Source organism: Melanaphis sacchari, unplaced genomic scaffold (genome assembly GCF_002803265.2).
Source record: "Melanaphis sacchari strain LSU unplaced genomic scaffold, SCAv2.0 Contig7_pilon_pilon, whole genome shotgun sequence".
NCBI classification, from domain to species: Eukaryota; Metazoa; Arthropoda; class Insecta; order Hemiptera; family Aphididae; genus Melanaphis; species Melanaphis sacchari.
The window spans coordinates 1,380,720-1,390,334 of record NW_020271560.1 but is presented as its reverse complement, the minus strand read 5'-3'; the positions used below and the strand labels follow the sequence as shown (position 1 = coordinate 1,390,334).

The 9,615-nt window shown below is 29.0% G+C and overlaps 2 protein-coding genes across 5 annotated transcripts; both read left to right on the top strand.

The window, feature by feature from the left end:
- Window positions 1–1,459: 1,459 nt before the first annotated feature.
- On the top strand, window positions 1,460–4,798 carry LOC112601844 (zinc finger protein 2-like). The gene is made up of 5 exons (XM_025349661.1): window positions 1,460–1,702; window positions 1,779–2,072; window positions 2,132–2,413; window positions 2,572–2,793; window positions 2,871–4,798. Exons 1-5 carry the CDS (start codon window positions 1,577–1,579, stop codon window positions 4,131–4,133), a joined length of 2,187 nt encoding a protein of 728 aa, XP_025205446.1. The 5' UTR covers window positions 1,460–1,576; the 3' UTR covers window positions 4,134–4,798.
- Window positions 4,799–5,909: 1,111 nt separating this feature from the next.
- LOC112601586 (histone-binding protein N1/N2) lies at window positions 5,910–9,560 on the top strand. 4 transcript variants are annotated; one of them, XM_025349288.1, is made up of 6 exons: window positions 5,910–6,177; window positions 6,252–6,447; window positions 6,866–7,027; window positions 7,092–7,176; window positions 7,844–8,289; window positions 8,375–9,560. In XM_025349288.1, the coding sequence occupies exons 2-6, from the start codon at window positions 6,367–6,369 to the stop codon at window positions 9,485–9,487; spliced, it is 1,887 nt and encodes a 628-aa protein (XP_025205073.1). In that variant the 5' UTR covers window positions 5,910–6,177; window positions 6,252–6,366; the 3' UTR covers window positions 9,488–9,560. The 4 variants fall into 4 exon arrangements, with proteins under 4 accessions (XP_025205073.1, XP_025205070.1, XP_025205071.1 ...); XM_025349285.1 differs by having other exon boundaries at window positions 5,910–6,199; window positions 6,278–6,447; XM_025349286.1 differs by having other exon boundaries at window positions 5,910–6,199.
- Window positions 9,561–9,615: the final 55 nt, after the last annotated feature.

The following is a 9,615-nucleotide window of genomic DNA, read 5'->3' as shown; positions in this document are numbered from 1 at the left end:
GAAAAAATTTCTCTCGCGGTTTAATAATAAAATATATCAGTAATAATTGTATACAGAGTGAATCACTATTAATGGTCATCCAATTTCTTCATTTCAAAATTAATTTGTTAAAATTTTAATGTTTAGAATTTTTTTATTTAAAAGTACGGTTATATATCAATTTGATGCGCGTCGAATGAACTTGAATATTCGGGTATATAACAAATTATTAGGCGCATGTGATATTATGACTTATGCAATCTTGACGTTACTTCATTTAGCCCATTTAGGCACCAATTAATTTCGATGTAAAACAAAAAAAATAAACATGAAAATAATATATTATACACAATGTATCATGAATTTATGACTATTTTACATTCAAATTGCATTTGAATATTAAGTCAGATAAATTAAATACACTGTGAGTATTAAGTCAATATCAGTATGTAAATTCTAAATTTCAATAAATTTCAAGTTTTAATCAAATCGCATTTAAAGAATTTTTCGGAAATTTATTTTAAGAATTATCAGATAAATACCTAAGTGACAAACATATTGTTAAAATTTCTTGTTAATGAATTCTTAAACTAATCTAAATGTTTTAAAATCTCTATAAAGAACCTCACCAATGTTTTTTATTATTTTTATAAACTTCAAATCCTAATCACAATCAACAAAGATAAATAATAATTGTTTTAAACAACGTTTCACTAAAATTATACATTTATCAATAAAATGCTGACTAATTGAAATCTAATCATATTTGATGGTAACAAAAAAGACGTCCAAAAATAATATTTTCCTTTGATAAGAAAAATAACTATAGAAAAGTTACTTATTTTCTTGGCAGCATTTACCTGGAAAATATTTTAAAATATTTTAATTTTAATATATAGCACATAGGTACCTGATAAAATTATTAAATGAAAATTACTACTATTTTGATAATTATAATATTACACGTGTACTTTTCTTGAATTAAACTAGGGTGATCCACTCAATACAATTATTATTACAGAATATTCATTATTTAGTTACATAAAATATCTATACAAATGTACAAATATTTTAAATTTTAATTAAAACTGTCGTTATTCTGTTAACAGTGTTAGCTAATATCATTGATTATAAATACTATTTATAATCAATTCTAAGATCTAAGATACAGGCGGCGTCAGGCATACAGCTTTCAGTATATCACTATCACTATATCATCTTAAACCGTTTTGTTAACTTGAATTATCACAATCGCTGAATAGATAATACTGTAACCACAACACAATCTATGGTTGAACTATCTACTATATACGATTTTTTTCTAACCATATTACTGGTATAAGGTCTATGATTGTCGTTGTCTTCGAAAAGAAATTAATAAGAGAAAATATTATCACTATTTGATTAAATAAACAACTACTGTAAATGATAACACAACGAAGTATCTTAATATTTTTCATAATTATTATTAATTCACATTTCACACAATATTTTTCCTCTAAACTTTAAAATGTTATACTAATCAACAAAAGAAAAAAAATAATATTTATATCCTGAAAAGTCGTGATCCGTATTTTTGATCTTTTTTTTTTTCAAAATGAAGAACAAATTTGACTTAGACTTAAATGTACTCTGTAGACTTTGCCTGCACAAAGGTCCTGAACTACGTCCAATTTTAGATTGTGATTTTTCTTACCGTATCAAGTCGTGTGTAGGAATATTAGTAAGTAAATATAATATAGAACTATAAACCATTTGCAATAAAGTAAATTAAATGAATTAAATATTCTCAATCTTAGATACAACAGTGTGATCTGGGGCCAGCCAATATGTGCGTTAATTGTCTGACTAATTTAGAGAATTGGGAAGAATTCAAACAGAAATGTATCTCTTCAAATGAATGCATTCAAAACTACATCAAGCAGTTGGAAGAAGAGAAACTAAATTTGACTGTAGACAATTCTATTAAACTTAAAGATCAATTAAAAATAGATGAACTAGAAAATATTCATGATAGTACCTTAAACAACGAATTTAACAATCAAGACTCTGATAATGATTCATTAAAATCTAAGTCACCCATTTCACCAATAGTAATGCAGTTGTTGCTAGTTATTATTTCATGGTTTTTAATAATGATTTATTTTTTCAGACACGGGAAGTTTACTTGAGAGCTGGTAAAAAAGAAGTAAAGACTTTTGAAATGGCAAATACTAAAACATCTAATAAGAAAAAAAGTTACGAGTGTGGAATGTGTTCTATAGATTTCACTGAAAAAGAAACATTATACAACCACTTAAAAGATTTTCATAAACTAGAAGAAAATAATACTCCACATTATTGTATGATTTGCAATAAAGGATATTGTAATTACACAATTTATCAAAATCATTTGACTACTGAACAAGATATTCATGGATCCATTCAAATTCAGGTACATATGACTTGAAAAATATGTTTATTTGATTGTTCAGTAAACTTTTTGAAGTTTTATTTGATAAACAATATATAATCTTATTTTTAGATTTTATCCATAAATTCAAAATGTACAAAATATAGCTTTTACTTAAAAATGAAATTGTATGTTTTCAGAATAAACTCAAAGACTTTACAATTGGTTGTGGACTTTGTACTTGTAAATTTAGCCGGTCGACCAGTCTTTATCGTCATCTCAGAAACCATGCATTGAAGAAAGACCTTATGCCTCATTTGTGTTCATTTTGTCAAGTGGGATTCCTTGACACATACAGTCTTTACTTGCATGCATCAACTGAACATCATGCTGCATCTGTCATAGTTAATGAATCAAAAAAAGTAAATATTTTTAAATTTTAGAAACTATGCTATTTTAAGCATCCAATTAAAATATTTAACCAATGTATTTTGTTTAGGAATGTTCTGATGAGTCAACCATCCTAAACCAAGGGGAGGAATTATGTGGCAAAACTATGGACAATGATACTGTTAGTGGCGAATACAAGGATAACAAGTACGCAATCACTACCAAACGTAAAATCAAAAAGCTCAAGACACTTGAAGACAAGCGAGCAAAGTATCGAGAGCACTACAGGCGGTTTCAGTCAAAGACATACACGTGCGAATTCTGCAATGTCACCTATTCCCGATTCTGTGACCTGTTCAATCACGACCGTACCACCCACGACGACATGCCCAAAGAGTTTAGCTGCCCTACATGTGGCAAACTGTTCCTGACAGACAGCCGGCTGCAGATCCACCAAAACGCATTCCACGCCGAAAAGGCGTTCAGTTGCGATGTGTGCAATGTACGGTGCAAGTCCAAGCATACGTTGCGCACGCACATGCGCAAGCACAGTGGCGTGTTTGCTTGCTCGCACTGCGGTCTGACGACTGCCAGCAATGCGGCACTTGTGTCACACATGCGTATACACACCGGTGAAAAGCCGTTCGTGTGCGACCTGTGTGGCAACTCGTACGCGTCCAAGCTGGGACTCACATCACACAAGCGCACCCACCAGCAAGAGGCGTTATTCAAGTGTAACGTATGCGGTTATACCGGATCCAGCCACAGTTCCATATACATACACAGGCAGACGCACAACTCAGACAAGCCGTTTGTATGCGATGTGTGCGGCAAAACATTCAAGATCAAGGTACGGTTGGTTGATCACCAGAAAATACACTTCGCGTCCAAGGATTATGTGTGCGAGGTATGTAACAAGGCTTTCCTGGCTCGGTACCAGCTGGTCCAGCACTCGCGCACTCATTCAGGCGAAAAACCATTTCAGTGCCATTTGTGTGTCAAGGCGTTTGCCCGGCGAGATGGGCTGTCTGAACACATCAGGACACACACAGGTGAGAAACGGTACACGTGCACTGAGTGCTTCAGGACGTTTTCATTTTACAAGAGCATGAAGAATCACAAGTGCTCGGCAACTATTGGCGATGGTGGTGATGTTGATGTCAACGACAACAGTGATGCAAATAACATTTGTTGTAATGAAATAGAGACTACGATAAATCCATCAACATCATCCACTTCACTGCAAATTCCCACTGAAGACAACGAATCGTTGGATCCATCTTATCAATCTACCATTAGAGCCAATGATAGCAGCAGTGTTCCATTGTTTCCCAACGGCTGTAGTTTACCCACCAGCTGGACACCCAGCTAAAAACTTCTTTCTGAACTATTAAATTATAAGGTTATAAGGTCAAAGTAAAACTGCTGCACGGTGACAATGAATTGTGTCTGGCTGCATTTTACCGTAATCATATTGTGTGCAAATATTCTGAATTAGAATTAGCATTATTTTTTATTACTTACTCATAAGGTGCTCCTCGTACACATAAGTAACATTTATTCTTCCTACCAAATTTTGGTGATTATCATTACTATTATTAGTACTTATAATATGACATATATCTAATATTTATTTAATAATATTACTGATCTTACTGCATTCAAACTCACAGAAGAATTAAGGTTAATAGTAATACTCCAAAATTTCAACTGTGCAGTACTGAAAATTAAATCAAGTAGATGAAACTCCAATTCAATTTCATGATGAGAGTGACTATTTTTTTTTAACACAGAAGTTTAAATTTATTTTATACAAAATATACCATTTTTACCTATATTTATAGTCATAGTTTTATTTAATGCATATTATTTATCATCTATTCTAATAGCAATGCAGAATAGAGGGCAGTATATTGTTCTGCAGAGTATTCACATGGGCCACTAAATTGTCTAAACAAAATCTTTGATATTATATTTCATCTACATGATTGCATATTACTGATTATATTATATTACTATAGTAATAATATTCATATTATGTACCCATGTCCGCCTAGTTGTATAACTTATAAATAAAAATATCAAAAAACTTTTTAGTGTTTTGTTAATGATTTATTCATATCATGTTCTCATTAAATATATAAATATTCAATCGCCAAAGGATACAAAATGTTTTTTTTAAATGATTCCCTTGGTACAAATTTAAATGTATTATATTATAATGAGCAATGACCAAGTGATCGATGTACCTATTTAAGATCAATAAAAATAAAATGATTGAGTGGTCTTCAGTCTTTACGAGTTAGGTTGACTTCAATCAATGTAAAGGACACAATTATTTTTTTTAGCTTGGACAGCCTTTTATTGTTCTCTCATTTTTCTAATTCTAATTTCGAGCTTTAGTATAGGAAGCAACTAATGGTAGACGAAATAGATTCAATTTACCATGATTCACGACTGGATGTTGGATAAATCCTCCAATCATCTTTACATATATACCTTGCACAATGTTAATACCGATAAATTATAAATGGTGATAAGTATCATTAGTGTCAAGTTATAGCAAATAAAGTATTAAATTTAAATGTTTATAATTTATAAGTTAATCGTTATTATTAAGAGGTTACCACACCCGCATGTGTCGTCTCGATCTAAAAAATGTACAACAACAAATTTTACATTCACAATATCTAATTAATGATATTATAGTGAATTAAAGTAAGATTATTATTTAAAATATTTTGTACATTTTAAAATAAAAGTTTTTAAAATGCCCTAGATAATACTCTTATTTTTTAATTTCACAATAGTTCAATTAACTTGAATTTTAAAAATATCAGAGTAAAATAGATTATTATGAATGTATAAAGTTGATTGTGTAGATAACACATGCTGATGGGTCGATGTGGATTCTCTTAAATCTTAATACAATTTATTGCATGGATGAAGTTTGTTGTCATCATGCACATCAATGCGTAATTTTACAAGTTACAAAATTTTAAATGATTGAACTTTAATTTAACAAAGAATTGTCTATTGAGTTTATTATAATATTTATAATCAAAAAAATTGGTAAAAAACATAAATAATATTAGAAATTAGAATTCCAATACTTCACGAGTAACTGATGCGACCGTAGCGCAATCTGTACACGACTTTTTACGATCCGGACTTTTCAATTTTCAATGTTTTCATTATTATTTGGGCATTTGGCCTATGGAGGCCTAATAAAGTGTTTTGAGTTTTCACTTTTTCTATTAAGTTTAACAGCAGGAATGGGTTTGTGTTCCTACTTTCTTTAGTCTAGTTTTCGCGGATTCGTAATTATTGACATTTTGTTAAAGTTCATTGTTTATCACAACTATTGGTCGTCGTGTTCGTTTCAATTCAAAATTACAAAAACCAAAGATTACACCGTAAGAGTAACCACGTATTAGTGTAAGTACTCGTCTACTTACAAACTTCCTTAGCATTTCCTCTTTCTTATTAGTTGTTTCCCGTGTTTGACGGTATCAGTGATATCACCCCGAAGTTGTTTCGACGTCGTACTGTGGTAACGAGTAATTATTATTATTATTATTACTTATGAACACCATTTCTCAGACATGGCCATGAAGAGGACTATTGACTTTCATCTGAACGATCAACGAAAAAAAGCCAATCTATATAGAGCGATCAAAAACGATGTAAACAACCTATTTGTTATTATAATAAATTAGAATATTATAATATTTTTAATTTGCCTTTTGTGTGTATTAGGTATAATATTAGCGTTTATGTATATGTTTTACCTTATTCATATTCGCATAAGGTTAACAATATGTTAACAATTATCCTCATCTATTTAACATGTAATTTTACTGTTAAAATATATTTGTTGTAAAATATTTGTAATAAAACATAATTTGTTTTATCAAAGCAATAATATTTTTTACAGATAATTTTATTTAGTTAAAAATATTCTAGTTACATATTATTCATATTTTGCTTTTTTAAGCTTTATATTTTATAATACTCATATTAAATAAAAAGATTTCTAACTAAAATTAAAATATAAATTATCTTTTGAATTGTACCTACATACTTTTATTGCACTATGTTTAGTTGGGTAATGACTCTAGTACCGATGAGGAGTCAATGTGCTCATCGCCTGCTAACTTATTTCCTCTCAGTCATTATGTCAATGACCCTGAACAGTTAATTCATCAATTGTTTTCTATTGTACGTGGTAAAAGACTTGCTCGACTTATACCACCAGAACTTAAGGTACGGTATTACTTAATTAACATTTATAACATTATAAGTTTTAACATAACTTAATTCTTCTTAGGATATGACATTTGAAGAGTTGAAAGCTGATTGTTTAATTCAGTTATTGAGCATGTCAAACAAGCGAGTGTTGGCTACATTGGAAGGTAAATTATATTCAATATACATTTAACTTTTATACACATTTAGTATTTTATTGTAAGTTTAATAATTTTAATGAATATTGATTTATGTAAATAAAAATGAATTGATTGAACTGATTTTTTTTTTTAAATGTCCAAATAATGTTTTTACAGAAAAAGAAATTAAAAATGTTGCTATTTTTTATGGGTTTTTTGTATAACTTGTTATAATGTCTGCATAATATTTACTGAGTCAGGTATAAAATATAAAAATTCTTAGAGTAAAACAATATTTGCTTAATAATATATAATATTAATAATTTAAGGTGAGAATAAAGTGTCAAAAAATATAAGATTAAATAATATATAAAGTAAAATTATTATGCTAATAACAGTTGTTATCTGATTGGAATATATCTTGTGGCAGCCAATGTCATAAGTGTCTATTCTTTGTTTTGGTCTCTGAGATCTGAATACTTAACTTTAAAATATTTTGAGTCTTGCATAAAAAGATTTTGAATTGGATTTTTGCTATTTCTCGTAAACTGCCAACTAGGACTTTTAAACTTGTCAGTAAATATTTATTTTACAAGTTGGATTTTTTCCCAAATTTAAATCTTATTAAAAGATAACAACTAATAAAAAATTCATTGTGTATGATATTTATTTTATAATTTAATGTTTCTTTTAGGGAAAGAAATGAATTCTTCATCAGACTCTGATGATTCTTTTGATGGTGATAAGAAGCAAAATAAATTAGAAGCAGAAAAAAAAGATGCAATTGGCCAAAAGAGATATCACAAAGAAAAACGGACGAAATCTTCAAAAAAGAAAAAAATTGAAACAGATAGTAAGACTGAACAAGAGAAATCAAAGGAAAAAGAAGGAAAAACATTGTTGGAGATTTTAGAATTAGAAATGAAAGCAAAGGCTATACGTGCTCTACTTGGTCCTAGTAAAAAAGATAACAATACACAAATTGAAGAAGCTATTAAAAGCGAATTAATCGAAGAAAAAAACAATGAAAACAAGAATTGGAATGAACGTTATGAAGAAAGAGAAGATGTTAAAGATGTAGTTAAAACTAGCAAGTTGTGTACTAATATGAGACGTCGTATGCTTTTACATCAACAGAAAGTAAAATAAATCTTAACTAATTAACAATAATAAAAAATTGATTGTATGTAGTTTTAATTAGATAAATTACTTTTTTTTTTTATAGATGTTGGCAGATAGAGCAAAATTGAAAGCTGCAGAAACTGAAAAGAATAAACCTGAAGAAACAATAAAATCAAAATTGGAAGAAAAATTACAAAATGTTTATTTCAAAAATGATGGAGAGCAATCAAATGTTAATACACTAGAGAAAAACTCTAATGAAACTGTTAAAGCATCATTAAGAGATTGTCAAACTATTCAGAACACTGATGTTAAACTTCAAGAGACAAATAATTTACAGAAGGATAATGTAATCAAAATAAACAGAGATAATTTTGATGATTCAAATGAACCTACAAACAAAAATAATACCCAAGAATCGACTGATGATGACTCACAAAAAAGTACAGATTTTGAAAAAGTGTTAAGTGAGTACACACAGAAAAATACTGATTTAGAGGTAACTATTAATGAATATTCTAAAAAAAACTCTGATTTGGAAGATGAGATAAATAAATGTTCTAAACGAAATGATGACATGGAAAACACAATGAATAAATGTGCACAGAAAAATTCTGATATTGAATTGACTATTAATAGTTACTCAGTGGATTATAATGGCGTTGATGATAGTATTGTTAAGCAGAATGAAACAAATAGTGAAGTGAAAACTGCTACTGGAAAATATACCCAAAAAAGTACTAACTTTGATTCAATGATTAACCAATGTCCAAAAAGTAATGTAGATCTTAAAGCAGTAGTTAATGAATATGCAAAAAGGAATTCTGATATAATGACATTGATTGGTGAATATTCTCAAAATAATATTGATATTCAATCAGTTATTGGTGAATATTCTAAAGGAAACCTCAAGTTAGAAACAATAATTGATGAATATTCGCATATAAATGCTAAAATTAAGACTATGGTTGATGAGTATTCAGTAAATAATAGTAATGTAGAAAAAATCATTGATCGAAACAACCGAAAACAATCATTAATTGATAATTTAGTGGAATCGGGTGTTGAAAAAGCTGTGGATGCTATGGAAACAAAAAAAAATGAAATTACTAATGTTGTTTGTGAATCCACAATATTAGATAATTTAGAAACTAATATTGTATCAACTCACAATTTAGTTGACGAATCAGCCCATAAAGAAAATGAAAAAGCCTAAAGAATTTAGGTTTTCTTTTTGGAAAAGTTGAAATTATTTTAACACATTGTAGATACTTATTTACTAAATTATAAATTAATTTTAGTGTAGAAATAAAATGTTAATTAAAAATTTGATTTTACTTATGC